This window comes from Coregonus lavaretus (assembly GCF_964263955.1).
Source record: "Coregonus lavaretus genome assembly, contig: HAP1_SCAFFOLD_868, whole genome shotgun sequence".
Lineage (NCBI taxonomy): Eukaryota > Metazoa > Chordata > Actinopteri > Salmoniformes > Salmonidae > Coregonus > Coregonus lavaretus.
In genome coordinates this window covers 50,001-77,490 of record NW_028158638.1, presented here as the reverse complement: position 1 = coordinate 77,490, position 27,490 = coordinate 50,001, and the positions used below count along the sequence as shown (strand labels likewise).

Below are 27,490 nucleotides of genomic sequence, written 5' to 3'. Positions count from 1 at the left end.
AAAATCTCATTAGCAGCCTCGCAAAAATCGCATTAGCCCCGTATTTGGACCCGACTTTCGCTCATTACTTTATTCGTATATCATTCATTGTCTTGGGATTTGGTGGAAGTTATCTGAGACCCTTGGAGACCTTAACCAACGTTTTTGTTTTGTGCGAATTGGTCTAGTTTTTCTCTTGATCGAGCCATTTCGGAGACCCACTGTTACGATCTTGCTGAGTTTACTGTCACTGTCAGTTTTGTATGTCAATGAAGATGGCGAGCCCAGTAATCCGCGTAATCAACCCAGATGCCCCTCCATATCGTCAGCAGGCCGTATTGGTGGCGACAAAAGAGGCCCGTTACTATCGGGAGAAAAGGATGCTCTTTCCCAAACCTCCACAGGAGCTGCGGAACCAGGCTACAGCCTTGGCTCATGCAGAGAAGCTCCTTCGAGCGGAGGGTATCCACACTCCTTCGCGTCAGCTGTGCCTGGGAAAGCTGGTGATACCATTTGGCCAGTATGAAAACGCATCTTTTCACTGGCTTGTGGAAAACGATGTGGGCTACTTGAAGTAGTAAGTATATTATATTTAATACCATTGGAGGCAATGCATTTATTATACAATTTTAATGGCATGCTTATAATAAATGGCAGTATACTTGACAAGCACAGATCAGAGGAGACCACTCAACATAGGGAGGGAGAGAGAGTGAACCAGGGAGTGAAAGACTACCTCAATGAATATGCAGAGAGTTTCCCACAAGTCTGCATTCTCCTGGAGGCCAACATCGACAGGTGTATTTACGGTCAGAGAGGGTTTGAGGAAAGCACCTTTCAGGAGATGTGGACTCTCTACAGCAAGTACCCCACCCAAAAGGACAGGCCAGAGCTATTCAGTGAGGAGGAGAAGGAGATAATAAAGAAAGCATACAGTTCTGTGAGGAGGTGGCTGCACACACCAGTGACCCACATCACAAGTGTGCAGATGAAGCGGTTCAGGAAATATATTGTTGACAAGGAGCAAGTAAGTTGTATGTAATGGGAAGAGCAGAATAGCATGGTAAATTATTTTCATATTAGAGATATTTTAATCACTAAATGTTTTTGTTTGCTTTTGATAATTAAAAGCTGGTACATCATAAAATCTATATAGTTACAATAAATTTTGTTGTCCAGCAACCGCAGGCAAGCACCTCCAAGTGTGATCCTTCATCATGGCCAGGGGACGACAGTGAACTGTTAGCTGCAAGCCAGGCTGTTGAAGGTAGGGGAGTTACAGAGTAAACAGACATGAAACCGTAAAAAATTTAAAAATTATACAAAACAACTTTGTTTGGAAAATTCCCACAGACACAATCAAACAGTTCGAGCCCCCTGTCCGGCCCAAGCAGCCCGAGCCCCCTGTCCGGCCCAAGAAGCCCGAGCCCCCTGTCCGGCCCAAGCAGCCCGAGCCCGCTGTCCGGCCCAAGAAGCCCGAGCCCGCTGTCCGGCCCAAGCAGCCCGAGCCCGCTGTCCGGCCCAAGAAGCCCGAGCCCGCTGTCCGGCCCAAGCAGCCCGAGCCGCCTGTCCGGCCCAAGAAGCTTGAACCCGCTGTCCGGCCCAAGAAGCTCGAGCCCGCTGTCCGGCCCAAGAAGCCCGAGCCCGCTGTCCGGCCCAAGCAGCCCGAGCCGCCTGTCCGGCCCAAGAAGCTTGAACCCGCTGTCCGGCCCAAGAAGCTCGAACCCGCTGTCCGGCCCAAGAAGCTCGAGCCCCCTGTCCGGCCCAAGCAGACCGAGCCCGCTGTCCGGCCCAAACAGCCCGAGCCCCCTGTCCGGCCCAAACAGCCCGAGCCCCCTGGCCAACTCACAGAGTCCCCGTCCACAGCACAGGATCATGAGGGTCAGCCTTTTCCCACGGAATCACCTCTGAGTGACTCCCCTGTAAGTAAAATTCACATTATATGCAAACAATGTCAAGGAGAACAATTTGTTTAACATGTTGGTTTTTTTTTTTTTTTTAATTGGTTGTATGTTTTGACATTCATTTGTACTAACCAAAGTAATGTAAAATAATAAGTAATAACTAAGTGTGTTTTGTATGTGTTGTGTGTTGCAGGTGGAGCTAGAGGGTTGGGTGCGTCTGTGGGAAAACCCCAATGGCATCCCATCTGCAGACATTTCCTGGCTCAAAGACCACAATGAAAGAGGGCTGTTCACACCCGTTCAAATCTATAAGGACAAAAGTGGTCTGTTCAGGAGGCGACGGGTGATGAAATCGGACCGCATGTGGTTTTACCCAGAAGAACCTCCCGGCTACGTCAGGGGTGCCCCGCCAACTCCACAACAGTTTTTTCGGAGTCGTGTTTTTGTGTGGCGTCCTGTTGGAGTGTGGAGGTACTCCCTGAAGTGTCCTCGAGGGGATCAGTGTCTGGGTAGAGGACGGAACGTGCACCTCTACAAGTCTGGCTATCACCACCGGGTATAACTCACTTCACCTTTGTTAGAGTTTTTACATTAGTTTATTACTATGTATGTAAACATGCAAGACAAAAAAAGAGCACAGAAAGCCATATCCTGCTATTGGCCTTTTTTTTAATAAGATTTTCTCCCCATATGTACTTTAGGTACGTCACATCTGTGACGTGTCCACCTGGTACACCATGCTCACTGAGGTCCTGTGCTGTGGACCATGTACAAAAGCGGCCAGAAGCGGAGAAGGTGGCACAATGGGTCGGTGGCTTGCGTGGGATGCCGCTATTTTGTCCCAGCTTAGCGAGGCTCACCAAGCTATGTTCCCTGCCATCCTCACCAGCAAGTGAGTATACTGAACATAATGTGTGCGTTTGACAGACCTGGAAGTGTCACTCAAATCCACCTGAACATATTGATTGTGACTCTACTTATAGGCGTGGCGTGGATAGGACTGTTGTGCGCCTTCTGAGGGACCGGACGGAAGGGAACACCATGGTCAAGGTGTGGCGGCAGATACAGGAGAACCACGTTGAAGAGTACCTTCAGCGTAAGGACCTGTACACCACACTCCTCATGACTGTCGTGAAACCTGGAGGGATCGTTTCTGCACTAAGGCACACTTTCCAGGCTCCACCTCCTCCAAGAGAGCTCCCCTCCGCGCGGCTCCTGCGCCACGCCTTCCTGCTGGCGGAGGCCAACAACGTGCAGGATTACCGGAGCCAGATCCTCTCCACTTTTGGCACTGTGCTGAAAATGGATTCCACCAAGAAAGTATGTAAATCATGCAAAACATCTTGCAGTATTGTTTGGTTTTTTATTAAGTTTTAAATTGAACCCATTTTCACATTGTTGTAAAGTGATTAAGAAAAATCACATATCAATAAAATCTAACAGGTTATCTCATTATGCACACTTGACATGTTTTAGGTGGTGAAGAAGCTGTCTGGGGAGGGTGGAGGCTCAGCTGAGTGGTTCACCAGCATCGGAAACGAGCACTCCCAGATAGTTTCATTTGTGCTGACCTGTGAGGAGTCCACAGAGAAGCTGAAACCGATGTGCCTTGGGGTCATGGAGAGGTTCCGGCTGGCCAATCAACCAGTCCCAAAAATTATATACGTGGACCGTGGGTGTTGCCGTGCGCAGGGCCCAACAGCGCTGGGGATTTTGTTCCAGCCTTGGGTGGACAACGGGATGGTTGTGCGTCTGGACATCTTTCACTGGATCCACCGGTTTGATGCAGCCATACGCACAGAGTCCCACTCGAAGTATGCTGCATTCAAGTCTGCGCTAGCTGGGGGAGTGCTGGCCTATAACCGCTCAGACCTGGAGCTGCTCATCAAGGCCATGAGAGCCAAGGACCCGGCAACGCTGATGACTGTGTCAGATGAGGATATTGTCCGCCTCTACATTACCAGGGAGCACCTCAAACACCACGTGCGAAGGGTCACACTGGGAGCTCAGGAAACATTCCGGCTCATCCATCTGGCCATTGAGGAGCTGAAAGGTCCCGCAGGGCTGGACGAGAGCGGAGTGAGCCTTTTCAAAACACCTGGTATAAAAGACCTCATTCAAAAAAGTTATTACAACATTGATACGGATAGAGTTGCATACAAAGTGAACATAACTCACTGTATGCATGCATGTATGTATGTATTTACAGAGGCCATTGATGAGATGTGGGCAGGCCAGCAGCGACACCTGGAGTGCATCCAGGATCCACCAGACATGGACATGTATAGGGTGGCGCGTACCACAACCATTAACAATGTGGACCTACCCTACTACAAATGTCTGCGTGGAAGCAACAGCCTGGAAGGATTCCACAAAGCTCTGCCGAACATGATTCCAGGTACACAGGTGTATTCTCTATACTTGTAACAAATTAAATATGTGACCCTGTCATTAAGCAATAATGACAGGAGAGGGGGTGCGATTGTACTGAATATATCACAGCTGTGATTTGGATATAGCTTTAATACAACCATTCTACAATTGCCATTTATTAGTTAACAGTAATAAGCCACAACAGATTATGATTTGTTTCTTTTTTTAATCATTTATTTTCCTCCGCCAACACAAAAAGATCTGCAACTGGACTTCGGACTTGACTTTTGCCAAGCAACACAAACAAAACATTTATTAGAACACCTGTAAAGCGGAGTGATACATGTAGTTAAAAGTCCCCGTGCAGTAACGCTCAATATAGGAACTCATGGAATGCCCATTGTCCAATCAAACTAATTAGTTGAAAAAGTGGAACTAACTGTTGTATAATACCTTCAATTTTGATTTTCAGGTCCCCACTGTGCAGCACGGCCCTATCAGGTTTACCTGATCAGTGGCATTGCACGGTGGAACTCTGACAGGAGCGGGGATGCCGTGTTTGGTGGCAAAGGACGGCACCACAGGACCTATTCGGCGCCGCTGATTGATCGCCTCAACGCTCGCTGTCAGCAGCTGTTCGGAGAGACTGTGGAGGAGAATTTCCGGGCCCCTGCTGATGTCTCTTCCAACGAGCTGCTCGGGTTGGAGTACCTGTTCAGCCAGAGCACGGGGGAATCTGGGCCCTTCTCTCTTCAGGACATTGTCAACGATGGACCTGGTCCAGAAGAGGAGGTGCTCCGACCTGGGCAGCCTGATCCAGATGACGCAGACGAGGCGTACCAGAGCGATGTGGAGGCACACGACCGTGCGCTGGATGCCGTCCTGCCCCACATCACACTCACCAGCGACGAAACCGCCACTGTTCACCCTCCGGCCTTTGTGAGTAGCCGTGTGTCTGCTAGAATGAAATACAATGCACCAGTTACTGAAAAAGACAACATATTTGAACTTACCACATTCATATGGCTTTTTCTTTTACAGGAGGATGCCTGCAGTCCAAACCCTCTTCCTGGCTTTCCTAAGTTGGAAATGTTCTGCTCTGTGCTGGTGGAGATTGGCCTGGCAGAAGAAAAGCTGTCACTCACCACCGAGCAGAGAAACCAGGTCCTTAAAGCCTGGAATGCCGTGGAGGAGCATGACAAGCAGCCACAAAAGTTCAACCAGTTGTACAGAACACACTGGGGCAACACCCTCTACTGCCGCACAAAAAGGGACGATCTTGTTGACGCTGCTCTGATACAGAGGGTAAAGATGGCCAAGCGCTACGCACCAGCGCAACAGGACATCAGTGCTCAGCACAACAGGCTGATGTACACGCTGGTGAAACTGTTGTGGTTGCGCTCACCTCAAGGCTCTCGCAACAGTCCTGAGAAGAGAACCCTCTTGAAGGCGTACGAGCGAGTCCAGCACCGGATTTTAGTGGAGGATCCAGTCCTGTGCAAAGCAGGCATTCCTCTACCCAAGATTAACAGCAAGACTGTGCAGGACTTTATCCGTCGCCAAGAGAGGCTCCTCAACTTGCACGCCACAAAACAGCCCTCCACCATCACTAAGACCACCTCCATCTCATCTGCAGACCTTCCACCAGCACCACATCAGCCTGCAGTCCTCCCTCCACCAGACTACCCCCTGATGGAATATGTGCCCACACCCAGCACAGCAGGGACCAAGGTGTTAAAGGGAAGGACAGATATGATGGCACCACTCTCCCGGCCTCAGCCACCGATGCCACATTTGCTACTGCCACCACCAGTGAGAAAACCCAACGCCCCCTCTACCATCACCAGACCTGTGCCCTCCCTCTCTGCATCTACAGCAACCCCAGGAATTGCTGGCCCCTCCACATGGCCCATAATGCCTGCTAGTGAGGCAAATCCAGGGATTGATGGTCCACCTAAATCAGTCCCTCCAACTCTGCCCAAAATGCCTACTACAATTGGCACAGCGCACACAGTAGTACTTCATTCTGGGCAAGAGCTACGCAATTCAAGCGGAAGCATAAGGAACACTCCTCAGAAGTAGGAGCCAAAGTGTCAAGGGTGCAAAATCTCCCTGTCTGTACACTCTGTGGCCAAACAACCCAGGGACATAAAAAATACAAAAAAAAGAGTTTCTGCCCTACAAATATGATGTCCCCATCAAAAGGTCTGGACAACAAAGTGTACAGCAGCTACGAACACTTCACCTCTGTTGTTGACAAGTTGTAGTAATATAAATATGTTGTAATAAATCTGTAAATATGGGACGGTTGCATTGTACATATGGTAAATAGGCTTTGATTTTATGACATTTTATATTGTCTAACTTATATTGTCTACACTGTAGTGCTGTGTTTTTTATAAGTGTTCCCCAATATACATGCACTTTATTCATTAAAGTGGTCAGTGCTACAGTAACAGTTGTGGAATATCAATTAATGAATTGAACAATGGGGTTATATTTGTATGTATCAAAACATAAAGACACAGATAAAGTAACTGAGGTAAGGAAATGTGCCAATAGCACAATGAAATCAGATCATTTTGCACATATTTTAGTAGAAAAGGTAAAGCCACAAAACAACATTAAATTCCTTGGGAAAAAACTAAATAGGAGGCATGGAAGCAGTTATTGCCATCTATCAGTTCAATCTGTCCTGAAGTTCAATTAATTCTGTTTAACTCACACACTGACAAACACCATATAATTACTTATCCCACGCTCCAAACTTCCAGCCAATCACGATCAGGGGCAATTGCACTACTCTACGGCGCATCCCCGGAAGGGGGCATGCGCCGTAGAGTAGTGCAATGCCCCCGATCGTGATTGGCTGGAAGTTTTAATTATATGGTGTTTGTCAGTGTGTGAGAATTGCCCCTGATCGTGATTGGCTGGAAGTTTTAATTATATGGTGTTTGTCAGTGTGTGAGTTAAACAGAATTAATTGAACTTCAGGACAGATTGAACTGATAGATGGCAATAACTGCTTCCATGCCTCCTATTTAGTTTTTTCCCAAGGAATTTAATGTTGTTTTGTGGCTTTACCTTTTCTACTAAAATATGTGCAAAATGATCTGATTTCATTGTGCTATTGGCACATTTCCTTACCTCAGTTACTTTATCTGTGTCTTTATGTTTTGATACATACAAATATAACCCCATTGTTCAATTCATTAATTGATATTCCACAACTGTTACTGTAGCACTGACCACTTTAATGAATAAAGTGCATGTATATTGGGGAACACTTATAAAAAACACAGCACTACAGTGTAGACAATATAAGTTAGACAATATAAAATGTCATAAAATCAAAGCCTATTTACCATATGTACAATGCAACCGTCCCATATTTACAGATTTATTACAACATATTTATATTACTACAACTTGTCAACAACAGAGGTGAAGTGTTCGTAGCTGCTGTACACTTTGTTGTCCAGACCTTTTGATGGGGACATCATATTTGTAGGGCAGAAACTCTTTTTTTTGTATTTTTTATGTCCCTGGGTTGTTTGGCCACAGAGTGTACAGACAGGGAGATTTTGCACCCTTGACACTTTGGCTCCTACTTCTGAGGAGTGTTCCTTATGCTTCCGCTTGAATTGCGTAGCTCTTGCCCAGAATGAAGTACTACTGTGTGCTGTGCCAATTGTAGTAGGCATTTTGGGCAGAGTTGGAGGGACTGATTTAGGTGGACCATCAATCCCTGGATTTGCCTCACTAGCAGGCATTATGGGCCATGTGGAGGGGCCAGCAATTCCTGGGGTTGCTGTAGATGCAGAGAGGGAGGGCACAGGTCTGGTGATGGTAGAGGGGGCGTTGGGTTTTCTCACTGGTGGTGGCAGTAGCAAATGTGGCATCGGTGGCTGAGGCCGGGAGAGTGGTGCCATCATATCTGTCCTTCCCTTTAACACCTTGGTCCCTGCTGTGCTGGGTGTGGGCACATATTCCATCAGGGGGTAGTCTGGTGGAGGGAGGACTGCAGGCTGATGTGGTGCTGGTGGAAGGTCTGCAGATGAGATGGAGGTGGTCTTAGTGATGGTGGAGGGCTGTTTTGTGGCGTGCAAGTTGAGGAGCCTCTCTTGGCGACGGATAAAGTCCTGCACAGTCTTGCTGTTAATCTTGGGTAGAGGAATGCCTGCTTTGCACAGGACTGGATCCTCCACTAAAATCCGGTGCTGGACTCGCTCGTACGCCTTCAAGAGGGTTCTCTTCTCAGGACTGTTGCGAGAGCCTTGAGGTGAGCGTGAGCGCAACCACAACAGTTTCACCAGCGTGTACATCAGCCTGTTGTGCTGAGCACTGATGTCCTGTTGCGCTGGTGCGTAGCGCTTGGCCATCTTTACCCTCTGTATCAGAGCAGCGTCAACAAGATCGTCCCTTTTTGTGCGGCAGTAGAGGGTGTTGCCCCAGTGTGTTCTGTACAACTGGTTGAACTTTTGTGGCTGCTTGTCATGCTCCTCCACGGCATTCCAGGCTTTAAGGACCTGGTTTCTCTGCTCGGTGGTGAGTGACAGCTTTTCTTCTGCCAGGCCAATCTCCACCAGCACAGAGCAGAACATTTCCAACTTAGGAAAGCCAGGAAGAGGGTTTGGACTGCAGGCATCCTCCTGTAAAAGAAAAAGCCATATGAATGTGGTAAGTTCAAATATGTTGTCTTTTTCAGTAACTGGTGCATTGTATTTCATTCTAGCAGACACACGGCTACTCACAAAGGCCGGAGGGTGAACAGTGGCGGTTTCGTCGCTGGTGAGTGTGATGTGGGGCAGGACGGCATCCAGCGCACGGTCGTGTGCCTCCACATCGCTCTGGTACGCCTCGTCTGCGTCATCTGGATCAGGCTGCCCAGGTCGGAGCACCTCCTCTTCTGGACCAGGTCCATCGTTGACAATGTCCTGAAGAGAGAAGGGCCCAGATTCCCCCGTGCTCTGGCTGAACAGGTACTCCAACCCGAGCAGCTCGTTGGAAGAGACATCAGCAGGGGCCCGGAAATTCTCCTCCACAGTCTCTCCGAACAGCTGCTGACAGCGAGCGTTGAGGCGATCAATCAGCGGCGCCGAATAGGTCCTGTGGTGCCGTCCTTTGCCACCAAACACGGCATCCCCGCTCCTGTCAGAGTTCCACCGTGCAATGCCACTGATCAGGTAAACCTGATAGGGCCGTGCTGCACAGTGGGGACCTGAAAATCAAAATTGAAGGTATTATACAACAGTTAGTTCCACTTTTTCAACTAATTAGTTTGATTGGACAATGGGCATTCCATGAGTTCCTATATTGAGCGTTACTGCACGGGGACTTTTAACTACATGTATCACTCCGCTTTACAGGTGTTCTAATAAATGTTTTGTTTGTGTTGCTTGGCAAAAGTCAAGTCCGAAGTCCAGTTGCAGATCTTTTTGTGTTGGCGGAGGAAAATAAATGATTAAAAAAAGAAACAAATCATAATCTGTTGTGGCTTATTACTGTTAACTAATAAATGGCAATTGTAGAATGGTTGTATTAAAGCTATATCCAAATCACAGCTGTGATATATTCAGTACAATCGCACCCCCTCTCCTGTCATTATTGCTTAATGACAGGGTCACATATTTAATTTGTTACAAGTATAGAGAATACACCTGTGTACCTGGAATCATGTTCGGCAGAGCTTTGTGGAATCCTTCCAGGCTGTTGCTTCCACGCAGACATTTGTAGTAGGGTAGGTCCACATTGTTAATGGTTGTGGTACGCGCCACCCTATACATGTTCATGTCTGGTGGATCCTGGATGCACTCCAGGTGTCGCTGCTGGCCTGCCCACATCTCATCAATGGCCTCTGTAAATACATACATACATGCATGCATACAGTGAGTTATGTTCACTTTGTATGCAACTCTATCCGTATCAATGTTGTAATAACTTTTTTGAATGAGGTCTTTTATACCAGGTGTTTTGAAAAGGCTCACTCCGCTCTCGTCCAGCCCTGCGGGACCTTTCAGCTCCTCAATGGCCAGATGGATGAGCCGGAATGTTTCCTGAGCTCCCAGTGTGACCCTTCGCACGTGGTGTTTGAGGTGCTCCCTGGTAATGTAGAGGCGGACAATATCCTCATCTGACACAGTCATCAGCGTTGCCGGGTCCTTGGCTCTCATGGCCTTGATGAGCAGCTCCAGGTCTGAGCGGTTATAGGCCAGCACTCCCCCAGCTAGCGCAGACTTGAATGCAGCATACTTCGAGTGGGACTCTGTGCGTATGGCTGCATCAAACCGGTGGATCCAGTGAAAGATGTCCAGACGCACAACCATCCCGTTGTCCACCCAAGGCTGGAACAAAATCCCCAGCGCTGTTGGGCCCTGCGCACGGCAACACCCACGGTCCACGTATATAATTTTTGGGACTGGTTGATTGGCCAGCCGGAACCTCTCCATGACCCCAAGGCACATCGGTTTCAGCTTCTCTGTGGACTCCTCACAGGTCAGCACAAATGAAACTATCTGGGAGTGCTCGTTTCCGATGCTGGTGAACCACTCAGCTGAGCCTCCACCCTCCCCAGACAGCTTCTTCACCACCTAAAACATGTCAAGTGTGCATAATGAGATAACCTGTTAGATTTTATTGATATGTGATTTTTCTTAATCACTTTACAACAATGTGAAAATGGGTTCAATTTAAAACTTAATAAAAAACCAAACAATACTGCAAGATGTTTTGCATGATTTACATACTTTCTTGGTGGAATCCATTTTCAGCACAGTGCCAAAAGTGGAGAGGATCTGGCTCCGGTAATCCTGCACGTTGTTGGCCTCCGCCAGCAGGAAGGCGTGGCGCAGGAGCCGCGCGGAGGGGAGCTCTCTTGGAGGAGGTGGAGCCTGGAAAGTGTGCCTTAGTGCAGAAACGATCCCTCCAGGTTTCACGACAGTCATGAGGAGTGTGGTGTACAGGTCCTTACGCTGAAGGTACTCTTCAACGTGGTTCTCCTGTATCTGCCGCCACACCTTGACCATGGTGTTCCCTTCCGTCCGGTCCCTCAGAAGGCGCACAACAGTCCTATCCACGCCACGCCTATAAGTAGAGTCACAATCAATATGTTCAGGTGGATTTGAGTGACACTTCCAGGTCTGTCAAACGCACACATTATGTTCAGTATACTCACTTGCTGGTGAGGATGGCAGGGAACATAGCTTGGTGAGCCTCGCTAAGCTGGGACAAAATAGCGGCATCCCACGCAAGCCACCGACCCATTGTGCCACCTTCTCCGCTTCTGGCCGCTTTTGTACATGGTCCACAGCACAGGACCTCAGTGAGCATGGTGTACCAGGTGGACACGTCACAGATGTGACGTACCTAAAGTACATATGGGGAGAAAATCTTATTAAAAAAAAGGCCAATAGCAGGATATGGCTTTCTGTGCTCTTTTTTTGTCTTGCATGTTTACATACATAGTAATAAACTAATGTAAAAACTCTAACAAAGGTGAAGTGAGTTATACCCGGTGGTGATAGCCAGACTTGTAGAGGTGCACGTTCCGTCCTCTACCCAGACACTGATCCCCTCGAGGACACTTCAGGGAGTACCTCCACACTCCAACAGGACGCCACACAAAAACACGACTCCGAAAAAACTGTTGTGGAGTTGGCGGGGCACCCCTGACGTAGCCGGGAGGTTCTTCTGGGTAAAACCACATGCGGTCCGATTTCATCACCCGTCGCCTCCTGAACAGACCACTTTTGTCCTTATAGATTTGAACGGGTGTGAACAGCCCTCTTTCATTGTGGTCTTTGAGCCAGGAAATGTCTGCAGATGGGATGCCATTGGGGTTTTCCCACAGACGCACCCAACCCTCTAGCTCCACCTGCAACACACAACACATACAAAACACACTTAGTTATTACTTATTATTTTACATTACTTTGGTTAGTACAAATGAATGTCAAAACATACAACCAATTAAAAAAAAAAAAAAAACCAACATGTTAAACAAATTGTTCTCCTTGACATTGTTTGCATATAATGTGAATTTTACTTACAGGGGAGTCACTCAGAGGTGATTCCGTGGGAAAAGGCTGACCCTCATGATCCTGTGCTGTGGACGGGGACTCTGTGAGTTGGCCAGGGGGCTCGGGCTGTTTGGGCCGGACAGGGGGCTCGGGCTGTTTGGGCCGGACAGCGGGCTCGGTCTGCTTGGGCCGGACAGGGGGCTCGAGCTTCTTGGGCCGGACAGCGGGTTCGAGCTTCTTGGGCCGGACAGCGGGTTCAAGCTTCTTGGGCCGGACAGGCGGCTCGGGCTGCTTGGGCCGGACAGCGGGCTCGGGCTTCTTGGGCCGGACAGCGGGCTCGGGCTGCTTGGGCCGGACAGCGGGCTCGGGCTTCTTGGGCCGGACAGCGGGCTCGGGCTGCTTGGGCCGGACAGGGGGCTCGGGCTTCTTGGGCCGGACAGGGGGCTCGGGCTGCTTGGGCCGGACAGGGGGCTCGAACTGTTTGATTGTGTCTGTGGGAATTTTCCAAACAAAGTTGTTTTGTATAATTTTTAAATTTTTTACGGTTTCATGTCTGTTTACTCTGTAACTCCCCTACCTTCAACAGCCTGGCTTGCAGCTAACAGTTCACTGTCGTCCCCTGGCCATGATGAAGGATCACACTTGGAGGTGCTTGCCTGCGGTTGCTGGACAACAAAATGTATTGTAACTATATAGATTTTATGATGTACCAGCTTTTAATTATCAAAAGCAAACAAAAACATTTAGTGATTAAAATATCTCTAATATGAAAATAATTTACCATGCTATTCTGCTCTTCCCATTACATACAACTTACTTGCTCCTTGTCAACAATATATTTCCTGAACCGCTTCATCTGCACACTTGTGATGTGGGTCACTGGTGTGTGCAGCCACCTCCTCACAGAACTGTATGCTTTCTTTATTATCTCCTTCTCCTCCTCACTGAATAGCTCTGGCCTGTCCTTTTGGGTGGGGTACTTGCTGTAGAGAGTCCACATCTCCTGAAAGGTGCTTTCCTCAAACCCTCTCTGACCGTAAATACACCTGTCGATGTTGGCCTCCAGGAGAATGCAGACTTGTGGGAAACTCTCTGCATATTCATTGAGGTAGTCTTTCACTCCCTGGTTCACTCTCTCTCCCTCCCTATGTTGAGTGGTCTCCTCTGATCTGTGCTTGTCAAGTATACTGCCATTTATTATAAGCATGCCATTAAAATTGTATAATAAATGCATTGCCTCCAATGGTATTAAATATAATATACTTACTACTTCAAGTAGCCCACATCGTTTTCCACAAGCCAGTGAAAAGATGCGTTTTCATCAAGAGAAAAACTAGACCAATTCGCACAAAACAAAAACGTTGGTTAAGGTCTCCAAGGGTCTCAGATAACTTCCACCAAATCCCAAGACAATGAATGATATACGAATAAAGTAATGAGCGAAAGTCGGGTCCAAATACGGGGCTAATGCGATTTTTGCGAGGCTGCTAATGAGATTTTTTTTCAAGTGACGCAAGCGACTGTAGACAGTTACGCGTTCTGATTGGTCTAGAGTCTACAGTGACTATAGACTCTAGACCAATCAGAACGCGTAACTGTCTACAGTCGTCTACAGTCGTCTACAGTCGTTGCGCTACTGTAGACTCGACCTCTGCGAATTTCCCAAATGTGGAAATCTCGATTGCATAATTTCTGGTAGTGGGGGACTGCGTTCGCGCTCTCCCCTGATCTTGTTGTTCAAAATAATATGCGGGAAGTAATGCTCACCTGTGATGTGCCTAGTGTTTGCTCTGAGTGCTGTGGAGTTCCGTGTTGAGAAAGTTTATCAGCTTCTCCCTTATCTTCCTCATCAGATGAATGGTTTTAGAAATTAGGATCTATTTCAAAGCAAAGTAAGGCCTTATAGATACATCTTCTGAAAACCCCAAATATTTGTGATCTGTTATTAAAAGCACTGGTGATTATGCCTGTCATGTCCTGATAATGTATAGGCCTACTTGTTAATGGATCGTCATTGCGCCCTCTGACAGAATCTAGATGGAGGTGTTTTATTTGCTACATAATTAAGTCATTTATAGAACAGGATGCCATTTAAGCCCACAATAAAGAATAGATTACTGCTCATTGTAACAGAATGATCGCAATTAAGAGGGAGAAAATGTATTGAATTACTTGTAGAGGCTTGTAGCTTTAGAGGAGTTTAGTTCAGACAGTCTCTTGACAACTTCAGCCTGAGACACTGCAGTAAAGGAAAATGCTTCTGCTTGTACACCAGAGGAGGCTGGTGGGAAGAGCTACATTTTACATTTTTGTCATTTTAGCAGATGCTCTTATCCAGAGCGACTTACAGGAGCATTTAGGGTTAAGTGCCTTGCTCAAGGGCACGTCGACAGATTTTTCATCTAGTCGGCTCGGGGATTAGAACCAGCGACCTTTCGGTTACTGGCACTACGCTCTTAACCACTAAGCTACCTGCCGCCCTATAGGAGGACGGGCTCATTGTAATGGCTGGAATGGAATCAATGGAACGGTATCAAACACATCAAACATATGGAAACCATGGAAACCACGTTTGGCTCCGTTCCATTAATTCCATTCCTCCTATAGCCTCCTCTGTTGAACACCCATCTGGTAGTAATGACCCGACCCTCCCCATACCCTGCAGTACAACCAGGTAGCTTCAACCAAATTTGAGCCAACTGTTGTGAGAAAGGTGTTGAGATTGTCAGCTACCATCTCCTTGTCAATCGTGATTTCTCCACTGACCTCCAGACCAAAGCTTTTGCAATTAGTTTACTGTTCATCACTTACCCCCAGCCAAAAACCTTTGCCCTGGAATGAGTGCCCCTCTAGCAACGTGTACAACTCATACTTACCTGGCAAGGGAGATACCGTGATCAAGAAGGCGGTTCACCCAGGGTGAGGCTCAGCCATTGTACTCCGGCTGTGCTGACCCCTGCGAATTTCCCAAATGTGGAAATCTCGATTGCATAATTTCTGGTAGTGGGGGACTGCGTTCGCGCTCTCCCCTGATCTTGTTGTTCAAAATAATATGTGGGAACCAATGTTTGCTGTGTTGGTCCGAGTGTTTACTCTGAGTGCTGTGGAGTTTTGTGTTGAGAAGGAGATTTATCAGCTTCTCCCTTTTTTCTTCCTCATCAGATGAATGGTTTTAGAAATTAGGATCTATTTCAAAGCAAACTAAGGCCTTATATATACACTTTGTCTTCTGAAAAACCCAAATGTTTGTGATCTGTTATTAAAAGCACTGGTGATTATGCCTGTCATGTCCTGATAATGTATAGGCCTACTTGTTAATGAATCGTCATTGCGCCCTCTGACAGAATATAGGTTGAGGTGTTTTATTTGCTACATAATGAAGTCATTTATAGAACAGGATGCCATTTAAGACCACAATAAATAATAGATTAATGCTCATTGTAACAGAATGATCACAATTAAGAGGGAGAAAATGTATTGGTTTGGTCAATTTGACCAATCCAGTTCTAGATAGATAACCATGGAGATAATAATTACTCAACTAGATGTTAGTCATTTAGCAGAAGCTCTTATCCAGAGCGTCTTACAGTTAGTGCAACTAACAGAAAAGGTTTACGTGGATGATATTGTCTGGAACAAGAACAGCAGAACAGCAGTGAAATGTGTGAGAGGATTTTATGCTGTATCCAGGAAACAGTGTGTAGTAACAGCAGAAGTCCAGCAGGTGGCGTGAGTGAGCCAGCCACGTCACATTCAGTTCAGTCCCTCACAGCAAGTTAGTGCTACATGAAAAACACTCCTACATGATCTAGCTACACAACACATTTCTATACCTGAACGTTATGTTACGTGTAAAGTTTTGATTTTAACGTTGCGCCCACCTGAACAGACCACAGGTAGATGTATTTCACCCTTTAGCTAGAAAAAGAGGACTAGCATTCATTCCCAATCCCCAACCTTAACCATTAGATCAGGGTGTCGAACTCATTTTCCCCTTGAGAGGCGCCATCGGTCTTCAATGAGGTCCGGAGGGCCGCACTGAAAATTAATTATATTTCCTTACCGTCAAAATTTGCACTAAATAGTCCTCGATTCTTCGTTTTTGGAATTTGCATTGCTCTGATTATTAATACAACTGTATCACACTGAAAAATAAAACAAATAGATTATTTTGCATTGGTCACCTAACTATGTAACAGTATAAAACATGTATAATAATTAATTAAACACATAAACAAAACAAAAGCTTTAGAACAGTACGATAAGCTTTATAACAGTAAAAAATAAAGTTTATAACAGTAAAACGAAGCGTTCAGATTGGTCAGATAATTATTCACATGATTACCTAAGGAGTGCTGTAAAATAATCAAGTCAAGGACATGTTCTTGGGGCTCGTGGCCACTGTGTGTTACGCAATATAGTTTCCCCATTGTTGCCCCACTGTATTTATTAGTTCTACCTGCAGGTCCCAGGTGAAAGCACGTGATCAACACACCTCAGTACCATGCTGCCCACGTGAATTCCGCTGTCTGTCTGTCTGTCTGTCTGTCTGTCTGTCTGTCTGTCTGCCTGCCTGCCTGCCTGCCTGCCTGCCTGCCTGCCTGCCTGCCTTTCTCTGTGTGTGATATGTTTCTGTGTGTGACCAGATAAAAACAAATCTCTCTCTCTCTCTCTCTCTCTCTCTCTCTCTCTCTCTCTCTCTCTCTCTCTCTCTCTCTCTCTCTCTTCTCTCTCTCTCTCTCTTCTCTCTCTCTCTCTCTCTCTCTCTCTCTCTCTCTCTCTCTCTCTCTCTCTCTCTCTCTCTCTCTCTCTCTCTCTCTCTCCCTCCCTCCCCCTGTCATAAATGGACTGATAGTGGGAGCCAGAAGAGGGGCACATGTAGTCGGCCATAAAGCTCCTAAACACCATGTGTCTCTGATAGACGGACAGATAACAGAGAGAGAGAACTGGATTAGTCAAGTTAGCCTGGAGTCCTACTGATGTGTTCTGTTTCACCCTCTAGAACTGGATTAGTCAAGTTAGCCTGGAGTCCTACTGATGTGTTCTGTTTCACCCTCTAGAACTGGATTAGTCAAGTTAGCCTGGAGTCCTACTGATGTGTTCTGTTTCACCCTCTAGAACTGGATTAGTCAAGTTAGCCTGGAGTCCTACTGATGTGTTCTGTTTCACCCTCTAGAACTGGATTAGTCAAGTTAGCCTGGAGTCCTACTGATGTGTTCTGTTTCACCCTATAGAACTGGATTAGTCAAGTTAGCCTGGAGTCCTACTGATGTGTTCTGTTTCACCCTCTAGAACTGGATTAGTCAAGTTAGCCTGGAGTCCTACTGATGTGTTCTGTTCACCCTCTAGAACTCGATTAGTCAAGTTAGCCTGGAGTCCTACTGATGTGTTCTGTTTCACCCTCTAGAACTGGATTAGTCAAGTTAGCCTGGAGTCTTACTGATGTGTTCTGTTTCACCCTCTAGAACTGGATTAGTCAAGTTAGCCTGGAGTCCTACTGATGTTTCTGTTTCACCCTCTAGAACTGGATTAGTCAAGTTAGCCTGGAGTCCTACTGATGTGTTCTGTTTCACCCTCTAGAACTGGATTAGTCATGTCAGCCTGGAGTCCTACTGATGTGTTCTGTTTCACCCTCTAGAACTGGATTAGTCAAGTTAGCCTGGAGTCCTACTGATGTGTTCTGTTTCACCCTCTAGAACTGGATTAGTCATGTCAGCCTGGAGTCCTACTGATGTGTTCTGTTCACCCTCTAGAACTGGATTGGTCAAGTTAGCCTGGAGTCCCTTTGAAGTGTGCACTTGAGCACTTCCCTTAATGGATTTCAAAGGAAATGACTGATACTGTAGGCCTGTATGGAAACTCTCTCTAGCCCAAGCCTACATCGATCCGGGCGCTTTTACATTTGTGGGGAGGGTAGTGAACGAGTGCGCACTTCACGAGAAGAGTGATTCGTTAGGACACATACACGTCGTTTCTCCATCTGTCTCTGTACCTGGTGAACTATGCATCTTCCTCCCTGGTGATAGGATAAGATAGCATGAGATGAAAGTAGATGTTGAAACTGATTGAAGAGCGTCGGTACATAATGGGTAGGGTGAGATAGGGCCTTTATCTCCTAGATCCCCCGATCTCCTCATGGGAGAAACCAACGTCTTAACCAATGAGACCAGGAGGAAATGTCCTTATTTGGGCAGGGGCTACCGCATAACCAGACCAGGAGCTTGACTCCTATTTTGCAACATTGGTGTACCTGGTCTGTAAGCCTAAGTCCCCTTGTGAAATAATACAGTTTTATTTAATATAACCTACAGTGAAACGTTACACAATATAAATATATCGTGTCCATCTCTAACGTTACATTGCTATAATAAGCCTGTCATGTTTAGGCTTAAGTTATAACTTCTATCTTCTCTCATATTTCAGTAATGTTCTGTATCATGTTGATTCAACTGTGGAAACTTGTTTTTAATAAATCATTTTGACTCGACACAGATCTACCTATCCTCTCATGACCCATCATTGTGAAACTGGCAGCACTTCTATGATAAGTTCTATGGCCTTTTCTCATTTGGGGAAAAAGTCAGTCCTCCACCCTCTCTTCTCCGTGATCCGGAAACAGATAAGTGGTCGAGGAGATGTTCATTCATTAGTAGGTGAACAGAAGAGTGTCCTCCCCTCCTCGATAGCCACCTTTCATCGAGGATCCTACCTGAGTCCTTCACGGAACAGTTTTGAAATCTGCCACATTTTGGTTTCCTCTCCTATATTACCTTTGACCTTTTCAAAAGGAGGCCAGAGAGGACGGAGGAGAGAGGACGCAGGAGTTGAGCAAATCAAATTGAGAAAAGGCCACTGACTTCCTGGTCAAATTCCCCAAAGTTCTAAATAAAAGTCCTGGGTTGAAAAAGGAGGCCAGAGAGGACGGTGAAATATCGCAGTGAGCAGTCACAGCAGCAAGATTTATTGGCCCGTTGCCATGAGAAAAGGGTAACCAGTGGAGCACAAACAACATTGTAAATACAACCTATAATTATGTTTATTTTCCCTTTCATACTTCAACTACTTGCACATTGATAAAACACTGTACGTAGCCAATAATATAGCATTTCAAATGTCTATACTCTGTTAAAACGTTTGTGAGTGTAATGTTGACTCATGTTTCCCTTGTCTATTTCCCTTTTGTTTATTGTCTATTCCGGTTGCTTTGGCAACGTAAACATATGTTTCCCATGACAATAAAGCCCATTGAATAGAAGAGAGAGAGAGAGAGAGAGAGAGAGAGAGAGAGAGAGAGAGAGAGAGAGAGAGAAAGGGAGCGCGTTGTCAATTCATATGAATTCTCCATTGATCACATACAATGAATTATCTTGTAAAACATGTATGAATATATTTTCTGTTCAATTTAATCTCAATTTATTTTTTAAAATGTCATATCATCCCACACCATCAACACCCTTAGATAATCACACTGTTCAACAATAAATTACTAAAAGATTTGTACACATTCATCACAGTCGACCACAATATTCCTTGAATACATAATTACCGTATTTAATTTACAGAATAACTTACTTAATAGTAACACCTTTAAAACCAAGTGTTACGATCATCAAAATAGTCTGAATAAACAATATTAATAAATGAATAATACAAAGTGTATTTTCATAAAAGTCGAGATAGAAAATCTACTGATAAAAGTAGTGATATGACGAGTAGCTTGTATTGAAGGCAAAGAGACCTGCTACAGGTTCACAACCTGGGCCCCAGTTTCCACCATGGCCACCTAATCATCCCCCCCCACTCCTTCCTAACTGGCAACCATTTTGTGCCAGAACGCTCACCACACATCGGCTAGCATTGGTGGAGAGCTGATTTGACGTGGTGAGCGTTCCGGCACAAAATGGTTGCCGAGCATCACCCACACATTGGTGGTGGATGAGGTGAGTTTCAGCCTTACTATGTAAAGGGCTTTGAATACCTCAGCTGGTAGAAAGAAGATCCATTGTTATTATAACGTTGTTGATATGCGACCAACTTCAAGAGCTGGTAGGTAGCAGCACCGGACTGATATCTATGAATAATGCCATAACACCTGTTTAACAACTCATAAGCATGACATAGCACTAGGGTTGTAAAATTCAGGTAATTTCCCCCAAATGTCCTGTTTTTTTTTTTCTTCCAGAAAATCCTGTTTGGAAGATTCCTGGAATCAGGAGGAAATGATCAGGAAATCTGGGAATCCTCTAACCAGGATTTCAGGAAAAACAACAGGGAATTTTGGGATAGTTACTGGAATTCTGCAACCCTTCACAGCACCTTTTAACCATGTTATAGAAGAGTCGTAATACCATAATCACATTATAGAAGGGTTATAACGCCTACATGAAGGGTTATAATGCCTATATGAAGGGTTACGAAGCGTTGCGGCGCATCAAAGCTGCGTTGCTTTCAAGACATCATCTTTTTCCTCCCTCTTCTTCTCCCAGTCATCACCGTTCTCCAGGACATACCCTCCTCCTCCTTTCTCCTCCTCCTCTTCCTCCTCCTCCTCTTCCTCCCCCTGTGCGGTCTGGCAGCACCTGCAGCAGCAGCAACACTTGGCGGCTACCACGGCGACCACACGGTCCCAGGGTTCTAAGGAGTGGGCCCAGAGAGGCAGGAAGTCCCAGGAGCGCAGTACCAGGGGGAGACAGCGGGGGCGCCGCGCCTGGAGCCGTTCACTATAATGATGATGATCAGCAAGGCCACTATGGGAACACCCACACCAACCAGCACCTGGCAAGACATGAAGAAGAGTTTACAGTGAGTTGACAAGGAGAGAGGCTTCCTTCCAATCAAACGACCAATCAATCAACCACTCACTCATTGACCATCAATCACTCAGTCAATCAATCAACCATCCCTCCATCAATCCATCTCTCCATCAATCCAACCACCCACCCACCAATAAACCAATCAACCAATTACTGACCTTCCAGCCGGCCAACGATAGGCCGAAGACTAAGAGGGGCAGGAGGAAGAAGCAGGAAATGATGTAGACGCCAGCGAACCAGCGATACTCTGCCGTGATGTTACCCAGGGCCTTAGCCAATCGGATGGGGATACGGGTGAAGGGGATTGGATACCACAAGATGATACCAGACATGTTGAACAAGAAGTGGATCAGAGCGATCTGGAGAAGAGAGGGAGGGGATGAATGTGTGGTAGGGTGTTGGGGTGTGTGTGTGTGTGTGTGGGGGGGGGGGGTTAAATATTTAGTAGTAGCTTTGTATAGGGTGGGTGGTAGAGTGGGTGGTAGAGTGGGTGGTAGAGTGGGTGGTAGAGTGGGTGGTAGGGTGGGTGGTAGAGTGGGTGGTAGAGTGGGTGGTAGGGTGGGTGGTAGGGTGGGTGGTAGGGTGGGTGGTAGGGGGTGGTAGGGTGGGTGGTAGAGGTGGTGGTGGTAGGGTGGGTGGTTAGAGTGGGTGGTAGAGTGGGTGGTAGGGTGGGTGGTCGGGTGGGTGGTAGAGTGGGTGGTAGGGTGGGTGGTAGAGTGGGTGGTGGTTATGGGTGGTAGGGTGGGTGGTAGAGTGGGGGTGGTAGGGGTGGGTGGTAGAGTGGGTGGTAGAGTGGGTGGTAGAGTGGGTGGTAGGGTGGGTGGTACAGTGGGTGGTAGGGTGGTGGTAGAGTGGGTGGTAGAGTGGGTGGTAGGGTGGGTGTGTATCTGCGTGTGTTTGACCTGTAGAGCGTTGGCCAGTGTGTCTCCAGGCGCTGCCATGGCTGCCAGTATAGCCGTGGTCGTCGTGCCGATGTTGGACCCTAGTGACAGAGGGTACGCCCTCTCAATGCTGATCACACCAATACCTACACACACACACACAGAACACTTAGTACCATACACATAAACATGACATACCTATAGATGCATTTACCATAGAGAGGAGAGGAGAGGAGAGGAGAGGAGAGGAGAGGAGAGGCGAGGCGAGGCGAGGCGAGGCGAGGCGAGGCGAGGCGAGGCGAGGGGAGGGGAGGGGAGGGGAGGGGAGGGGAGAGGAGAGGAGAGGAGAGGAGAGGAGAGGCGAGGCGAGGCGAGGCGAGGCGAGGGGGGGGAGGGGAGGGGAGGGGAGAGGAGAGGAGAGGAGAGGAGAGGAGAGGAGAGGAGAGGAGAGGAGAGGAGAGGAGAGGAGAGGAGAGGAGAGGAGAGGAGAGGAGAGGAGAGAGGAGAGGAGAGGAGAGGAGAGGAGGAGGAGACTCACCAACGAGTGGAGTGATAGCAGAGGTGAAGACTGAACTACTCTGGACGATGAAGGTCATTCCAGCTCCGACCAGGATGGCGATGTAACCAGTCACCCAGCCGAAGGGGAACGGGAAATCTGCAAACACACACACACATACACAAATAATCATTTCTACATCCCTGTGAGCATGATGGCAAAATACCTCCCTGCACGTTCTCACTGCAAAAAAAAAACTCCAGATAAGGATCAGTGCGCTGAGGTGTGTGTGTGTGGGCAGCCAAATTTGCTGCCACTGTCAGAATACACATTAGCGTTTCATCTTTGTTCCCTACAATTGCCCCACTTGTGAGATATTACATTGATAGCTTGATATCAAACGTCCTTGTCGTGTGATTTATCATAGTAGCAGGCAGCAGCAATCTAAATGATAATCTATGATCAGACCAAAAACATGCGCGGAAACGTGACCTCGCATGTGTTGTCGTGCGTTAGAACAGCCCTTAGCCGTGGTATATTGGCCATATACCACACCACCTCGGGGTTAATTCGATAACTGGATTTAGAAAAAAAAAGAGCTGGAATAAATGTACTCATATAACGCTGTCCCTCTATGAATGCGATTTTACTGCTAAGAAAAACATTCAAAATAAAAGTCCTCGTCAAACTTCCCGTTCCATGGCTACTACTACTTCCGGGTCAGCTTCGTTCCATGCAATGACATTGTACCAAACATTTACGAAATCTATTCGGGGAGTGTGTCTGTTCACGTTGTTGCTGTACATGTTATGAAAGACAAAGTTGACCGACACAGTTTTACAATATGACACCAATGTCCCCTGTAGCTCAGTTGGTAGAGCATGGCGCTTGCAACGCCAGGGTTGTGGGTTTCGTTTCCCACTGGGGGCCAGTATGAAAATGTATGCACTCACTAACTGTAAGTCGCTCTGGATAAGAGCGTCTGCTGTATGACTAAAATGTAAAATCACCATCATCACCACCATTGTCCTCTTCCTCCCCCTCTGTCTCACCCGTGTTGAGGACCTTCTTGATGACTACGGCCACCTGTCCCTTGAGCACGGAGTTGAGCAGCTTGACGATGAGGACGAGGCAGGAGCACAGCACCAGCAGAGACAGAGCCAGCAGGATCAGACCTACCACTAGGTCAGACAGGTCCACGTTCACAAAGATGTGATTACCTGGGGGAGGGAGAACACACACACACAGAGACAGACAGACACACAGACACAGAGACACAACATTACTGCAATGTTGCTAAAACACATCTGGCTGGTCCAGCGTGTTAAATTGCGATATGAATTGGGATAAAAGTATCCACAGTATTTGTGAGAAGACTCAGTGTGAAAGGTGGACAGATGACTGCATCCCAAACTGCACCCTATTCCCTATATAGTGCACTACTTTAGACCAGAGAATGGCACCCTATTCCCTATATAGTGCACTACTTTGGACCAGAGAATGGCACCCTATTCCCTATATAGTGCACTACTTTGGACCAGAGAATGGCACCCTATTCCCTATATAGTGCACTACTTTAGACCAGAGAATGGCACCCTATTCCCTATATAGTGCACTACTTTGGACCAGAGAATGGCACCCTATTCCCTATATAGTGCACTACTTTAGACCAGAGAATGGCACCCTATTCCCTATATAGTGCACTACTTTAGACCAGAGAATGGCACCCTATTCCCTATATAGTGCACTACTTTGGACCAGGGCCCCATCGGTCCCATGCAGGGAATAGGGTGCCACAGTGTTTACTGTTCGTTGACTGTGTACGTACATTTCTGTATGTTGTAGGTCTCTGAGATGTTGCGGAGGGTGTAGCAGAGGTCAGGGGAACACCAGCAGAGGGCTGGGGAGGTGCAGTTCTCTGGACCAGGGACCGTCTCGTTCCTCAGCGTCTGGAACACACATACACATAAGTGTTGGAGTATGTTTGGTGTGTAGTTAGCGTGTTTGGTTAGCGTGTTGGAGTATGTTTGGTGTGTAGTTAGCGTGTTTGGTTAGCGTGTTGGAGTATGTTTGGTGTGTGGTTAGCGTGTTTGGTTACCGTGTTGGAGTATGTTTGGTGTGTAGTTAGCGTGTTTGGTTAGCGTGTTGGAGTATGTTTGGTGTGTAGTTAGCGTGTTTGGTTAGCGTGTTGTAAGTCGCTCTGGATAAGAGCGTCTGCTAAATGACGTAAAATGTAAAAAAAAAAAAATGTAAAATGTGTTGGAGTATGTTTGGTGTGTGGTTAGCGTGTTTGGTTACCGTGTTGGAGTATGTTTGGTGTGTAGTTAGCATGTTTGCTTAGCATGTTGGAGTATTTTGGTGTATAGTTAACATGTTTGGTTAGCGGGTTGGAGTATGTTTGGTGTGTAGTTAACATGTTTGGTTACCGTATTGGAGTATGTTTTGTGTGTAGTTAGCATGTTTGGTTACCGTGTTGGAGTATATTTGGTGTGTAGTTAGCGTGTTTGGTTAGCGTGTTGGAGTATGTTTGGTGTGTACTTTACCGTGTTGGAGTATGTTTGGTGTGTAGTTAGCGTGTTTGGTTACCATGTTGTAGTATGTTTGGTGTGTAGTTAGCATGTTTGGTTAGTGTGTTGGAGTATGTTTGGTGTGTAGTTAGCATGTTTGGTTACCGTGTTGGAGTATGTTTGGTGTGTAGTTAGCGTGTTTGGTTAGCGTGTTGGAGTATGTTTGGTGTGTACTTAGCGTGTTTGGTTAGTGTGTTGGAGTATGTTTGGTGTGTAGTTAGCATGTTTGGTTACCGTGTTGGAGTATGTTTGGTGTGTAGTTAGCATGTTTGCTTAGCATGTTGGAGTATTTTGGTGTATAGTTAACATGTTTGGTTAGCGGGTTGGAGTATGTTTGGTGTGTAGTTAACATGTTTGGTTACCGTGTTGGAGTATGTTTTGTGTGTAGTTAGCATGTTTGGTTACCGTGTTGGAGTATATTTGGTGTGTAGTTAGCGTGTTTGGTTAGCGTGTTGGAGTATGTTTGGTGTGTACTTAGCGTGTTTGGTTACCGTGTTGGAGTATGTTTGGTGTGTAGTTAGCGTGTTTGGTTACCGTGTTGTAGTATGTTTGGTGTGTAGTTAGCATGTTTGGTTAGTGTGTTGGAGTATGTTTGGTGTGTAGTTAGCATGTTTGGTTACCGTGTTGGAGTATGTTTGGTGTGTAGTTAGTGTGTTTGGTTACTGTGTTGGAGTATGTTTGGTGTGTAGTTAACATGTATGCTTAGCATATTGGAGTATGTTTGGTGTGTAGTTAACATGTTTGCTTAGCGTGTTGGAGTATATTTGGTGTGTAGTTAGCGTGTTTGGTTACCGTGTTGGAGTATGTTTGGTGTGTAGTTATCATGTATGGTTACCGTGTTGGAGTATCTTTAATGTGTAGTTAACACGTTTGCTTAGCATGTTGGAGTATGTTTGGTGTGCATTTAGCATGTTTGGTTACCGTGTTGGAGTATGTTTGGTGTGTAGTTAACATGTTTGCTTAGCATGTTGGAGTATGTTTGGTGTGTAATTAACGTGTTTGGTTACCGTGTTGGAGTATGTTTGGTGTGTAGTTAGCATGTATGGTTACCGTGTTGTAGTGTCTTTAATGTGTAGTTAACATGTTTGCTTAGCATGTTGGAGTATGTTTGGTGTTTATTTAACATGTTTGTTTAGCGTGTTGGAGTATGTCTTGTGTGCATTTAGCGTGTTTGGTTACCGTGTTGGAGTATGTTTGGTGTGTAGTGTGTAGTTAACATGTTTGCTTAGCATGTTGGAGTATGTTTGGTGTGTAGTTAACGTGTTTGGTTACCGTGTTGGAGTATGTTTGGTGTGTAGTTAGCATGTTTGCTTAGCATGTTGGAGTATTTTGGTGTATAGTTAACATGTTTGGTTAGCGGGTTGGAGTATGTTTGGTGTGTAGTTAACGTGTTTGGTTACCGTGTTGGAGTATGTTTGGTGTGTAGTTAGCATGTTTGGTTAGCTTGTTGGAGTATGTTTGGTGTGTAGTTAACATGTTTGGTTACCGTGTTGGAGTATGTTTCGTGTGTAGTTAGCATGTTTGGTTAGCTTGTTGGAGTATGTTTGGTGTGTAGTTAGCATTTTTGGTTACCATGTTGGAGTATGTTTGGTGTGTAGTTAGCGTGTATGGTTACCGTGTTGTAGTGTATTTAATGTGTAGTTAACATGTTTGCTTAGCATGTTGGAGTATGTTTGGTGTTTATTTAACATGTTTGTTTAGCGTGTTGGAGTATGTTTGGTGTGCATTTAGCGTGTTTGGTTACCGTGTTGGAGTATGTTTGGTGTGTAGTTAACGTGTTTGGTTACCGTGTTGGAGTATATTTGGTGTGTAGTTAACATGTTTGGTTACCGTGTTGGAGTATGTTTTGTGTGTAGTTAGCATGTTTGGTTAGCTTGTTGGAGTATGTTTGGTGTGTAGTTAACATGTTTGGTTACCGTGTTGAAGTATGTTTGGTGTGTAGTTAGTGTGTTTGGTTAGTGTGTTGGTGTATGTTTTGTGTGTAGTTAGCGTGTTTGTTTACCATGTTGGAGTATTTTGGTGTGTAGTTAGCATGTTCATTTACCACGTTGGTGAATGTTTTGCACCATTTTAAGATGAGACTCTTATTCCTGGCAGCCGGGTCACCTGTGGCAATATCACTGATGACTGACTTGTCCAACTAAGAGAGAGAGAGAGAGACAGAGAGAGATAGAGAGAGAGAGAGAGAGAGAGAGAGAGAGAGAGAGAGAGAGAGAGAGAGAGAGAGAGAGAGAGAGAGAGAGAGAGAGAGACAGAGACAGAGACAGAGACAGAGACAGAGACAGAGAGAGAGAGAGAGAGAGAGAGAGAGAGAGAGAGAGAGAGAGAGAGAGAGAGAGAGAGAGAGAGAGAGAGAGAGAGAGAGAGAGAGAGAGAGAGAGAGAGACAGAGACAGAGACAGAGACAGAGAGAGAGAGAGAGAGAGAGAGAGAGAGAGATGGATGGATTTGAGTCCAATT

General features: G+C 46.3%; 3 protein-coding genes across 4 annotated transcripts in view; 1 reads left to right on the top strand and 2 right to left on the bottom strand.

The window, feature by feature from the left end:
* Positions 1–1,158: 1,158 nt before the first annotated feature.
* Positions 1,159–7,064, top strand: LOC311123736 (uncharacterized protein). The gene is made up of 9 exons (XM_084197976.1): positions 1,159–1,246; positions 1,333–1,901; positions 2,077–2,439; positions 2,585–2,775; positions 2,867–3,203; positions 3,360–3,984; positions 4,093–4,281; positions 4,729–5,195; positions 5,298–7,064. The coding sequence occupies exons 3-9, from the start codon at positions 2,230–2,232 to the stop codon at positions 6,336–6,338; spliced, it is 3,060 nt and encodes a 1,019-aa protein (XP_084054102.1). The 5' UTR covers positions 1,159–1,246; positions 1,333–1,901; positions 2,077–2,229; the 3' UTR covers positions 6,339–7,064.
* Positions 7,065–7,203: 139 nt separating this feature from the next.
* LOC311123735 (uncharacterized protein) lies at positions 7,204–13,813 on the bottom strand. 2 transcript variants are annotated; one of them, XM_084197975.1, is made up of 10 exons: positions 13,092–13,813; positions 12,852–12,939; positions 12,305–12,765; positions 11,767–12,129; positions 11,431–11,621; positions 11,003–11,339; positions 10,222–10,846; positions 9,925–10,113; positions 9,011–9,477; positions 7,204–8,908 (listed from the first exon to the last, which is right to left on the bottom strand). In XM_084197975.1, exons 1-10 carry the CDS (start codon positions 13,506–13,508, stop codon positions 7,679–7,681), a joined length of 4,368 nt encoding a protein of 1,455 aa, XP_084054101.1. In that variant the 5' UTR covers positions 13,509–13,813; the 3' UTR covers positions 7,204–7,678. The 2 variants fall into 2 exon arrangements, with proteins under 2 accessions (XP_084054101.1, XP_084054100.1); XM_084197974.1 differs by having other exon boundaries at positions 7,204–9,477.
* A 6,892-nt stretch (positions 13,814–20,705) lies between these two features.
* slc34a2a (solute carrier family 34 member 2a) overlaps positions 20,706–27,490 on the bottom strand; it is a gene marked incomplete at both ends in the record, with an annotated part of 12,051 nt that continues 5,266 nt past the window's right edge. Inside the window, 8 exon segments of the mRNA XM_084197971.1 lie at positions 20,706–20,989; positions 20,992–21,049; positions 21,246–21,446; positions 21,990–22,114; positions 22,507–22,623; positions 23,517–23,684; positions 24,293–24,413; positions 27,076–27,171. Of these exon segments, the coding sequence (XP_084054097.1) occupies positions 20,706–20,989; positions 20,992–21,049; positions 21,246–21,446; positions 21,990–22,114; positions 22,507–22,623; positions 23,517–23,684; positions 24,293–24,413; positions 27,076–27,171 (1,170 nt within the window).